At 42.0% G+C, this 12,708-nt stretch overlaps 1 protein-coding gene across 3 annotated transcripts in view; it reads left to right on the forward strand.

The window, feature by feature from the left end:
• PAN3 (poly(A) specific ribonuclease subunit PAN3) overlaps positions 1–12,708 on the forward strand; it is a 75,446-nt gene that overhangs the window by 18,180 nt on the left and 44,558 nt on the right. For all 3 annotated transcript variants that reach the window (XM_048492890.1, XM_048492887.1, XM_048492889.1), the window contains exon 4: positions 4,757–4,827. In XM_048492890.1, the coding sequence (XP_048348847.1) occupies positions 4,757–4,827 (71 nt within the window). The remainder of the gene's footprint in view (positions 1–4,756; positions 4,828–12,708) is intronic.

A 12,708-nucleotide genomic window follows, 5' to 3' on the forward strand; every position in this document is an offset into this window, starting at 1 on the left:
TTAGAATGGCCTGCCAGAGTGGGTTAGGAAAGCACCATAACTTACTACATTTATTTTACATGTGTTTATTTTACATGTGTTGCATGTGTTACATGACTGTGTTATTCCAAGAGCGCATTTGAAGGAGGGTAAATTGTTTCAGCAGATTTGGATGTGCTTATTTCAAATCCTGTGTGTTTAAAATGTGTTTAAAATGTGTGTATTTTAATGCTGTTAACTTGAACAGTTGTTGCTTGTGTCTACACAATCTGGTTGCTGAGTTGTTAAATGCTGTGAGATATGAGGAGGCTAGGCGAGATAGAAATTCTATAAATAAATAAAAAATGCAAATGAAGGAATTGGAGTGAATCCTCAGGAATGTGAAAAGTGTCAGACCATTTGAAGCTGACAGTTCGTAGACTTGCTACGTATAAGTTTCAGCCTTTGATTTTGCCTCCTGGATATGGAGTACTTTGAAGATACATAAACCCCTAACATTTTCCCAGCTTGTCTTTGCATCCCTAAGAGCTGACCTATTAAACTACTGTCCCTGAGTGGCGAATCTGCCAGAGGGACATGTGTGGTCAAATGTCCCCGACCACCACTCATGGGATCTCGTGGGGGGGGCGCAAAATGACCCCCCACACCACTCCACTGACACGCCCTCCCTGCCCAGTTCCACTTACCTGTGAACTTTTCGTGCTCCTGCACTGAAAGTTCGCAGGTATGTGGGACTGAGGGGGGAATGGGGGGGATGCTGTGGGGCGGAAAATGGCCCTCGGTGCCATTTTCTGCCGGTACACCTCTGCTGTCCCTGCAGCTCTCAGTGCTTCCCCATCCTTCCCCCTTCATAAACCTATCACCCTTCACAACTTGGCTGGTTTCCCATTTTGCCTTTCGCAGTTGAACTGCTGTGAACCCGGGGAAGGGTGGGGGGAAACTATTAAAGACTTGCAGGAGGGGAAATGCAAAACTTAGCTCCACCTGTCCCTTGGATTGGCTGTGGGTGGAATAACCACATAGATGCTCAGCCCACAGCCTTGCTCTGCTTCCACTTTTGATTCCATGGAAACATAGAGCTGGAAGGGGCCATCCAGTTCAATTCCCTGCTCAATGCAGGATCAGCCTAGAGCAGGGGTGGGCAAATTTTTTTTCCATGGGGCTGCATAAGAAACAGAAAATATTGTGGAGGGCCGGGCCAAAAGGCAGGGGGGCGAGGCGCTTTTGAAAGCCCCGCAGAAGCCGGTTACCTTGGCTGCCGGCTTCTGCGGGGCTTTCAAAAGCGCCTCGCTCCCCAGCACGGCAGAGGGGCCAGTCAGGGTCATCCGGCGGGCCGGATGTGGCCCGCGGGCCTTATAATGCCCAGGTCTGGCCTAGAGCATCCCTGAAAAGCGTTCATCTGGCCACTTCTTGAAGAGTGCCTTTGAGGGGGAGCTCACACCCTCCCTCGGCAGCCAGTGGAACTACTCTTACTGTAAAAAATTGTTTCCTATTATCTAACTGGTATCTTTCTGCCTGCAATTTCAACCCTTTCTTTGGGAATCCTGTCCTCTGTTGCCAACAGCAACAGCGTCCTTTCCTTCAGTAAGGGACAGCAATTCAAATACCTAAAGAGAGCAATCATGGCCTCCCTCAACTTCTTCTTTTCCAGACTGAACATTTCCAAGTCTCTCAACCTTTCCTTGTAAGTCTTGGTCTCCAGGCCCCTGATCATCCTTCTTCATCTCCTCTGTACCTGCTTCATTTTATCCACGTTCTTTTTGAAGTGAGGCCTCCAGAAATGCACACAGTAAGACTCCGAGTGCAGCCTGGCCATTCTGGGGTACAGTGGGGCTATGACATCTCATGATTTGGATGTCATGCCCCTGTGGACGCACTTTAAGACTGCATTAGCCTTTTTTGCCGCTGCATCACAGTGATAAAAAGCAATGCTAGAACAAGGATTTGTATTGCTGCAATAGTTATTTGATGGCATATTGAAAATGTTAACGTTAATTTTATAGGTGTTTTATTACTTAATTTTTGTGCTACCTTTTGATTAAGAAGGATCCCCGAAGCAGTTTACAGAACAAAATCCAATTAAATTGCAATTTTTTTCTTTCACCTTTGATGCAGTTTTGCACTGGTGTAATTTCTTACTGTTTTTAATTTGTAACAGTGAGTATTCTCTGGCCGGCGTATTCTCTGGCCAGTGGGTATTCTCTGGCCGGGTATTCTCTGGCCCGTGGGTATTCTCTGTGAATTCAGCACATGGTGTGGATTTTTGTGTACTTTGCCATAGGCATGTAATGGCCAGCCTTTTGGGCTTGGCATGTCAACAATGCCTAAACTTTACTGGCGGTCACCCCCACCCCGTGAACAAAAGAGAAACAATTATTTTACATGTTCATTTTTTTTTAAAAAAGGTCCAGTCATGTGTCGTGTTTTATTAGAAGAAGAAGAAGAGTTTGGATTTATATCCCCCCCTTTTTCTCCTGTAGGAGACTCAAAGGGGCTTACAATCTCCTTGCCCTTTCTCCCTCACAACAAACACCCTGTGAGGTGGGTGGGGCTGAGAGAGCTCCGTAGAGCTGTGACTAGCCCAAGGTCACCCAGCTGTCATGTGTAGGAGTGCACAGGCTAATCTGAATTACCCAGATAAGCCTCACAGCAGCTCAGAGGCGGCAGAGTGGGGAATCAAAACCTGGTTCCTCCAGATTAGAATGTGCCTGCTCTTAACCACTATGCCACTGCTGCGCACATTATTAAATGTGTGGTGTATTAATAAAATATTATTAAATTATGTGTGGTATTATATAAAGAAACATCAAATAATTACAAAAAGGGCTCACGCGTGGAGAATAGTTGTTGTCGGTCATTAGTAAATACTGACGTGTCACCAAAAATGTCGAGTTGTCCCCTTTGACATACGTGCCGTTGGTTCACCATTATTGGCATGGGCTGTTGCAGCTAGAACTCTCAACAGCTGAACATTTTCGAGCAGTTACCACTATGTTGCTCATGAGAACAGGCCATAGCTTCATGTATAAAATATGAGTAATGAGGTGAGATAATTGCTTCATTTTACAAGAGAGGCACATTTTCCAGTGGTTGGCTGTTGCAGCCAGTTTGATGTCACTGTGGTTTTGGCGTTTGACTAGCTAATTTGAGAGGTAAGCTGTGTAGGTGTCATGGACTTTTTCATTTAACTTGCCTGTGTGACATGTCTGCTCCTTTGATCAAGATCAGCTCTGCGTGACCTCTTATAAGCTGGTTTGGTCAGCTGCAGGTCACTCTTGAATCTTTTCTAAGCTGGTGCTCACATCATGGAATAAGTTTTAGATCTGGCAAGACAGAATTGCTCGAGAGGGCCTTTTTATAATTGCGGGGTCAGGCTCTGCGGAGCAATCTGATACGTCTTTGAGTATTCATGTTTAATCCTTACTATGCACTGGTTGTGAAAACCACCTTGAGCCCACTATGTGGGGAAAGGTTAAAATATTTAAAAGAGTGATCTGCTTAATTTCCGAGTAAGATATTGACGACACCGTGGGTATCTATAACTGTAGCAAGTTCTGTCCGATGTCCTGTATGCAGCTGTCTGTGATGAAAGTGCACACTTTGGTTCACTTAAGTCTTCTCCCAACCTCAGTACGTGAGCTCATTCTGAGGAAAGACGGGATAAAAATATGAGAGGTGAACGAACAGATACATAAAGTGTGCTAGCTTCCTGTCATCAGCATGAATGTGAAGCCACACAAATTAGAGATGCTCAGATGCTTGGGAGGGGCTCCATTTTTAAAAACAAGAATCAAGTAAGCAAAGGAAGATGTCTAATTGGATACATACGAGAGAAATTTTCCACCCTGAAGAGGCCCGGATGTCAGTCTGCAATCATCGCACAGAGATCATGGCTCTGAATGAATCCGTAGGGATTGGCTTTTAGGGAACATTATTATTCTAAAACTTACTGCCAGATGCAAAGGTATGATGACCAGTTTAAATGACATTAAAATCAATTGAGCTTTCAGTACAGATTGATGCTACTATGTTTTACCAATACTAGTATAGGCTGCTAAACAGGGGTCATTTTTTCCCCAAGAAACATGTCAGCATTTAAGTCTTTTGTTTTTGTTTAAATTTGAGGCATTACTGTGACAGTGTTCTTTCAGTTGAGTTCCATGAAGTATATAATGTAATGTTTGTGCACCAGTATGCAAAGAACATGGAATTGTTTGTTGAAGGTTTTCACAGGTGGACTCAACTGGTCGTTGTGTGCTTCCCGGGTTGTGTGGCCGTGGTCTGGTAGATCTTGTTCCTAACATTTTGCCTGCATCTGTGGCTGGCATCTTCAGAGGTGTATCACAGAGAGAAGTATCTCTCTGTGATACACCTATCTACCGTCCCCAAGCCACAGCTGGCGAATCTGAGGAACTAGATCCTACCGGACCACAACCACACAGCCAGGGAAGCTCAACTTTCTTTTCCCATGGAATTGAGTTGTTTTGAACCCTGACATGCAGAGGAGTGCAGCTTAAACGGCAAGCTGCATTTGAAATGAGCAGGAGCTTCAGACAGAGTTTGACATTGCTTAGAGCTTGGCTACTAAAAGGAAAGAAGTCAAAAAAAAGCTCTACCAAGTGTGTGCAACCTGCTGAATGAACCTAAAATAAAGTAATTAAAATATATTTCTGGATCCTGGCTGTAGTTTGCAAATTTAAAACTCTGAATTTAATATTTTTTTCCTAAATGTAGTGTTAAAGCGATATCCTATGTCTGTTTTCTTAAACTTTTGTAGATCCTCTAACTTCACCTGCTTCGTCCTTGTTTAATGACTTTGCTGCTCTCAGCTTATCTCAAAGGAGAAAGGTAGGTATTAACCATTTCTAATTTTTTAACATCTGAATAACAGAAGAGCACATAGCACCATTCACAAAATTAGGGGCCTCCCAAAAGATGGCTTTTGGAACCATTTCTCAATTAATTATGAAGAGAATCTTAACAGCTATTGAGGATCACATGACTAGGCGTGGTAGCGTATTGTTCAAACTTCTAAGCATCTGACATAATGTATTTATATAATTGCTTTGCACTCCTGCTTCCCATAATAATCCAAGTGATGACTTACTCTCCTGTTGTATTGCAAATAGAAGGCCGTAACTTTTCCTTCCAAACAATTCTCGATGAAGTAATTGTTTAGGAAGAAAACTTCATGCAGCAGCTCACCACAGCTTTACGTTCAACAAATTGTAATTCATATGTTGGATTTCTTGTTGTCTGATTAGTTTGAAACCATTACAGTAATTTAAACACTTTCAAAATTATAATCATTCACTCATCTGACTAGTTTAGCTTTCACTTTTGAAAGCTTAAACCCTGAAAACCTTGTTGTTCTCTGAAAGGGGCTGCTGGATTTGTATCTTTCTCATCTATCTCTTGTTTGCAAGTTTGTGATTTTGCCAAGTTCATTCTTATCTTTTTTTGGAAACACTCTTGTAATGTTTTCTCTAGATCAGTTAGCTTTGTTATTTTTTTCTTTCGGTCACAACTTCTGCAATATGCAGTTATAGTTGGAATTTTTGATATTGTTACACAGTGTCCGTTTATTGGTGTAATTGTTGTTTACCAAGTTTGGCAGGGTATAAAATGGACCTTTTGGTGTTTTCTCATGATGACACAAGAGAAAGGTCAATCGCAAGAATGCTCACAAAATTATTTGAAAGCCTGTCTTTGTTGATATTCAATAATTACGGTAATATCAAATCTTCTTTAAGTTATAAAGAAATGTCTTCTTTTTAGGACAAGGTTTGTAAAGGTATGTGTAGTAGAGTTATCTGACCCATCAAAGTCTTTCCCAAGGCTCTTCCTTGCTCTAAGAGCAGTAAGAAATTATTTATCTTGAACCAGATTTGATTGTTAAAAGTGATGGGATATTGGATACTTCTCTTCCCCCCCCCCCTTTTGAAATTACAGATAATATGAAGTTCACTCATTGTGAATGGTCAAGGAGTAGTTCACTTTTAGTTATCACATTGCACTCCCTGGTTAAACAAGCTTTTGCAGAGAAATCGTATTACCAGAAACCACCAGGTATTTGAATATCTCCTAGGAGCATGCAGGGCTAAGAGTCTAGATGAGATCATCTGAAGGAACAGCTATGATAAATATCTACATGATAGGATTGTGTTTGTGGCCACTGAGACGTTCAGGGTTGCAGCAGCTCTTAAAAAGGCTATTCTGATTCTCCAGATGAAGGCAGTTGAGTGGCCCCACATAAATTAGTTCTTTGACTAACTTACCCTTGGACTTAAAACCTGCCCATAGCCCTGCATACTCTTAGAGGCGACTGTGTCACCAGATTGCTAGTTTCTTTGTCAATCAACTCTGATGGCATGGAGGTGGGTTAGTCTACATGTGTAGGCCCTTGAGCAACCTGTAAGGAATTCAGTGTTGCCCTACATATACTGAGTGCGACAAATGTACTTTTAAGCTCAGTACTCTGACAGTGGCTACGTGCAGCAGAGACCCACTGTATAATGACAGTAACTTCCTTCTTAGAATATTCAAAGCATTCTATTTTATTATTTATTTTATTATATTTCTACCCCACCCATCCCAGCTGAAGCCAGGCTCAGGGCAGCTTACAAGAGTTAAACATATTTAATTTCTTGTACAGTGGAACCTCGGTTTTCATCGGTTTCAGTTTTCATCGATTTTTTCAGTGAAAAATTTGTCTTAAGTTTTCATTGATTAGCCTTGATTTTCATTGATTTGCAGTAAGACCGTGTCTGGAATTTGTTTAATGACAATGTCTTGCCCCATTTCAGACAAATGTTAAAGAGGCGGCAGAAATAGACCTCTCTGGACAGCTTTCTGGTGCGACATTGGTCCACTGGCTCTGAAGCTGGTCCTAGTGTCATTGTTTGTTACTGTTTTCTGCATTAAACACTATGTTTATTCATCAAAACATGTGTTTTTGGTATGTTTTTTGGAGTGCCTAGAACAGATTAATTGAATTTACATTGATTCCTATGGAAAAGTTTGCCTTGGTTTTCATCGGTTTCGGTTTTCATCAATTCTTTTCGGATGGATTACCAACGAAAACCGAGGTTCCACTGTACTATGAAACATATTTTTGGGCAAAGGAAGGAGATGGAGGGTAACAGAATAAGTGCAGTTGGAATTTGGGCAGGCCAGCTTCAGATTATAGTGTGGACTAATCGTGTTTAATAGTATGTTGGCTTGAACAAATTATTTAATAGGCTGGAGTTGCTTGAAGTCCTGTAGATATTTTATTGGTAAAATCCTCATTTGTTTCCTTATGGAAATTATTTGCTTGTCAGATCCCCCCCCCCCTTCCCTTTTGAAGATCAGGAGTGTAATCAAAGGTTACTATGATTAGGCACATGTTAATAAAGTCCAAGACACAAGCCCACCCCACACAAAGCATGCTCATCTCCCAAGGATGGGAGTACTCAGTGACCTGTGTAGAAAACAGAGTGTTGGAGAGTCATGTTCTGTCTCCGTGAGGTTGTGATCTGGTTGGGAAATGAGAGATTACACTTCTGGTGGAGAAGCAGTGGGAGGAGCTTGGGTGCAGGAAGGAACTTGCAAAATGTGTTTTTGTGGTCCGGGGAAAGTGGGGGGAGAGCTGTGATGAGCCCCACAAGACACTTTGTGCCAAGGGACCCACGAATATTCACAGAGGCCCTGTTTGAGCTCCTATAAGTTGAGCAAATAAAACAGGAAGAGCTTCCCAGCACTTTGCAGTTTGTCTCGGTCTCGGTGTATTGCAACTGATCATTTATAAAAATTTTAGAGAAAATTCCTGATCAGTTGTGGCTCAGCCTGCAGGAAATATGGTATACTTAACTTCATCCAGTGCAGCTAAAGAAACAAGGACAGGTGTGTGTGTGTCTGTGTGTGTCTGTGAGAGAGTGCCGCTTCTGAGACTGTTGCCACCAATCTGCCCTAGGAATGTTTACCATCGGTGACACATACCTTCAAAACCTCCAGAACTCTTAACTCTATGATCCCCAGTAGCTCTCTTAGGATATAAACAGATATTCTGAATCATTGGAGTTGCTGCTGGGCAAGGGAATGACTGCAGCAGTTAATGCAGGGCTGGCCCAGGGGTTTTTTCTTTCCTTAATTTAACTATGTATTTATGACATTTTAATTCTGCCTTTCCACCTGAATGAATATAAAAATGAATATAAAAACCACCCCACATCCCCATTTGGCACAATGAATATAAAAACTTTTTAGCAATTAAAATATATGTAAAATGATAAAATACTTCAATTAAAAAGATATAAACAACACCAGAAGGAGGACCTATGGTTGGGGGCACTCCGGATGAAACAGTAACTCCACCTGCTGGCAAAGACATCAATAGAAGGAGCCAGACAAATCTCCCTGGGGAGGGAATTAAACCCTTCCATTTATTTAGCTGTCAAACTCTGTGTGCCTGCTCTGGAAATGTGAATGCTGTGTTGGGAAGGTGCATGAACTGCAGGGACAAATACCTCTAGGATTCTGAAATCCATGAGACTCTGAATTGTGTATCATAGGCTGGCTCTAGATAACAATTGCAGTGGGGATTTTGAGAGCGTCGCTGTATTGATCTATGATAGAATCGCTAGAGATTCAAGTCCAGTAGTACATTAGAGACCAACAGGATTTTAGGGGTATAAGCTTTCCAGGGTCAGATGCTTCGTCGGGTATCTAATAGAGAGAGATTTGATTCTTGAAAGCCTATACCTCTAAAATCTTGTCAGTCTCTGAAGTGCTTCTAGACTCAAATCTGGCTCTATTTTGGTGAAGTGAGTGTAGTAGCGGTTAATCTTTTTGCATCTTCATAGATTTGTAGTCTGTAAGTAACACATAAGCTGTTCATGATTTTATTGAGCATGCTGGGTTGAAAGTGGTCTCTTAAAGTGATTTAAGAATATTGGCAGGGCTGTTCCAGGTTCTGATAATAGTACCGTGTTTATTTAAATCTTCCAAATAAATGTGCATCAAGCAAATTCAGTTTTCTCGTACATAACTCTCTTGCCTCCATATCTGCTAAATCGCTGCTTAAATGCTTTTACTATCCTCTGCTTGTTTGTGTTGGAGAGATTAAAATATGAAGATTTCTGGGTGGGACAAACTCCATTCAACTGAACTCTCTTTTAAAGCTTCTCAGAACCTCTCCAATCTAGATAAAAACAGACTACTGTGCTTGGGGTTGTTAGAACTGAAAAGTTGTAGAGTTATGATAGAATTGTAAAGTTGTAGAGTCAGGCCTAACATATATGATTCAGACCTAGGCTTTTTTTAAAAATCAAAAGCAACCCCTTAGCTTGACCAAATGACCGGGGGAGGTGGCGGTGGCTGTTTTACAGCCTCTCCTCTTGCCATTTTCCCCAAATCCCTCCCTGCCCTGTTGCTTTTATGAAAGTAGCCAGGAAGGGATGATTTTTAGTAGGAAAATAACTGGAGGGGACATTAAAAATGGTTAAGTAGCTGCTCCCCCTGAGGAATGGTCTGGGGTTTAAAAAAATGGCAGCAGAAAGTTTAGTCTAAATTGGACAGAAGGGAGTCCCTGGACCAGCTTTGCCTTCAGAATGGATCCCTTTGAGGAGCAGAAGTTGCTCTGTACTGCTTGCATGGTCAGTGATCTGACGGTTCCTCAGGATCTGCTTAGAACTGATTGGGTCACAGTAATGTAAAACTGTGTTAGCTCACAGTAATCTAAAAAGTGGGCAACCTTTTGCCCCCCAAAACATTCCAAATAAGGAGTTTCAAAATTTCCTCAGGCTTTTATGTGTTTTGAAATTGACTTGTAACCATTGTTCATGCTTTCAAAACCTAAAGTTTAATTGTACAATTGTACATGTAACATTTGTTAATTGCATTTAAGTTTTTATGTGTTTTGTAACTTAGCAGCTGCCTATAGTTATGCCAGATTGCCTTTCATTTGTAGTTTCTATAGCTTTTAAGAATGTTAAAGCTGACATATTTTATATGTATAGGCATGTGTGTTATTTGTAACTTCATGTGAAGTTTGGGTTCATGTTGGGATACAGCTCGACCCCAGGCGATCTCCCCCTCCCCTTTTGCCCCAGGCATCTGTGGTACCTGAACATCTGTGGTACCTGAACATCTGTGGTACCTGAGCCCTTCGAGGGAGGGCGGTTTATAAATATAATTAATAATAATAATAATAATAATAATAATAATAATAATAATAATAATAATGTGACAAAGAACTGGTGGAATCACAAACCTGAAAAGGTCACTGAAAATGAACACGTAAAACTACTCTGGGACTTCCGAATTCAGACTGACAAAGTTTTGGAACACAATACTCCTGACCTCACGATTGTGGAAAAAAAGAAAGTGTGGATAGTTGATGTTGCAATTCCTGGTGACAGCAGGATTGATGAGAAGCAACTGGAAAAACTTACACGATACGAGGATTTAAGGATTGAACTACAAAGACTCTGGCACAAACCAGTAAAGGTGGTCCCAGTGGTGATCGGCACACTGGGTGCAGTGCCTAAAGATCTTGAACGGCACTTAAAAACAATTGGCGCTGACAAAATCACCATATGTCAGCTGCAGAAGGCCACCCTACTCGGCTCTGCACGCATTATTCGTCGATACATCACACAGTCCTAGGTGCTTGGGAAGTGTCTGACGTGTGATGTAATACAAAATCCAGCATATTGATCTTGTTTGCTGTGTATAACTGTTTTATAATAATAATAATAATAATAATAATAATAATAATAATAATAATAATAATAATAATAATAATAATAATAATAAGAAGAAGAAGAAGAAGAAGAAGAACAAGAACAAGAAGAACAAGAAGAACAAGAAGAACATAAGAACTGGCCTGCTGGATCAGACCAGAGTCCATCTAGTCCAGCACTCTGCTACTCGCAGTGGCCCACCAGGTGCCTTTGGGAGCTCACGTGCAGGATGTGAAAGCAATGGCCTTCTGCTGCTGCTGCTCTTGAGCACCTGGTCTGCTAAGGCATTTGCAATCTTGAGATCAAGGCAGATCAAGACTGGTAGCCATAGATCGACTTCTCCATAAATCTGTCCAAGCCCTTTTTAAAGCCATCCAGGTTAGTGGCCATCACCACCTGTGGCAGCATATTCCAAACACCAATCACACGTTGTGTGAAGAAGTGTTTCCTTTTATTAGTCCTAATTCTTCCCCCCAGCATTTTCAATGAATGCCCCCTGGTTCTAGTATTTCTACCCCATGCATAATTTTATAGACTTCAATCATATCCCCCATCAGACGTCTCCTCTCCAAACTAAAGAGTCCCAAACCCTGCAGCCTCTCCTCATAAGGAAGGTGCTCCAATCCTTCAATCATCCTCGTTGCCTGCAGATATGTGCCAACTTTTGGCATCATGCTATATCTTTAGGAAGGGAAAACATCAGTCCTGGAGGCAGCAGTGGTTATAAGAACTGCATTTATTGGAACACAACAGCTAACTAACTAGTCAGGCTGCAACTAGGCCTCAGTAATGCCTCCTCTAGTTATGATCACAAGACCTGTGCCTCTCCATGTTAGACAGCCTTTAGAAGTTGTCCTTAAAGGAACAGGATCTCTATATTGCACTAGCCTCCTCTCACATCTCACCCAAAAAGGTCCTGCTAAGCCTGGACACACCAGGTTGGCAGGAAACTTCCTTGCCACTGTCAGGTGTTCTTAAGGCGGACCTGTGTCTTACCCTAGTGGTCTGGTCTGAATAGAGGCTGCTGGGAGGGGACTTGGGGCCAAGCCTCAGCAGAAGGCCAGAGCGGCTGGCATTTGGGAGTGGCCTGAGACCCTGCAGCTGTGATCTATGCTCTCCATGCCTCCAGGAGTTCAGGTGTTGAGTGAAGAAGTACTTCTTTTTGTCTGCCTTGATCTACCTACCTGTCAGCTTCATTTGGTGCCCATGGGTTCTGGTATAATGGGACAAGAAGAAAAATCTTTCCACTTTCTCCAACTCATGCATAACTGTATAAAGCTCCCTTCCCCATCTTTACTGTAAACTAAAGATCCAAATTCCTTAACCTTTCCTCATAGGGAATGTGTTTCAACCCAGTGATCCTTCTGGTTCCCCATTTTCAGCTTCTTTTCCCGTCCTGTGAAGTAGAAGAAGAGAAGAGTTTGGATTTATACCCCATCTGTCTCTTCTGTAAGGAGACTCAAAAGGGGCTTACATGTTTCTTTCCCTTCCTCTCCCCACAACAGACACCTTGTGAGGTAGGTGGGGCTGAGAGAGTTCCCAAGAACCGTGACTAGCCCAAGGTCACCCAGCAGGAATGTAGGAGTGCGGAAACACGTCTGGTTCAGCAGATAAGCCTCTGCCACTCAGGTGGAGAAGTGGGGAATCAAACCCTGTTCTCCAGATTAGAATCCACCTGCTCTTAACCACTGCACCACGCTGGCTCTGTGGTTGAGGTATGGCCATCAGACCTGTATACATTATTCCAAATTTGGCTACACCCAATGGATCTATACAATGACATTAGTTTGTCCACTTTGCTTTCTGTTTCTTCCCTAATATTCCCTAGCATAGAATTTGCCTCTTTCAGTGCTTCTGCAGTTGATTAATGTTGTAAAGCTCTGAGCTACAGGAAGGTAAAAAGAAGTGCTTAAACTATTGCTGATACTTCCGCTACTGCCTTTGAAAGGTAGTCTCTTACATAAGATTGATTTAAGAACTTTTGGTATAGTGTAATGTACAAAAT

Source organism: Sphaerodactylus townsendi, linkage group LG04 (assembly GCF_021028975.2).
Source record: "Sphaerodactylus townsendi isolate TG3544 linkage group LG04, MPM_Stown_v2.3, whole genome shotgun sequence".
Taxonomy (NCBI): Eukaryota; Metazoa; Chordata; class Lepidosauria; order Squamata; family Sphaerodactylidae; genus Sphaerodactylus; species Sphaerodactylus townsendi.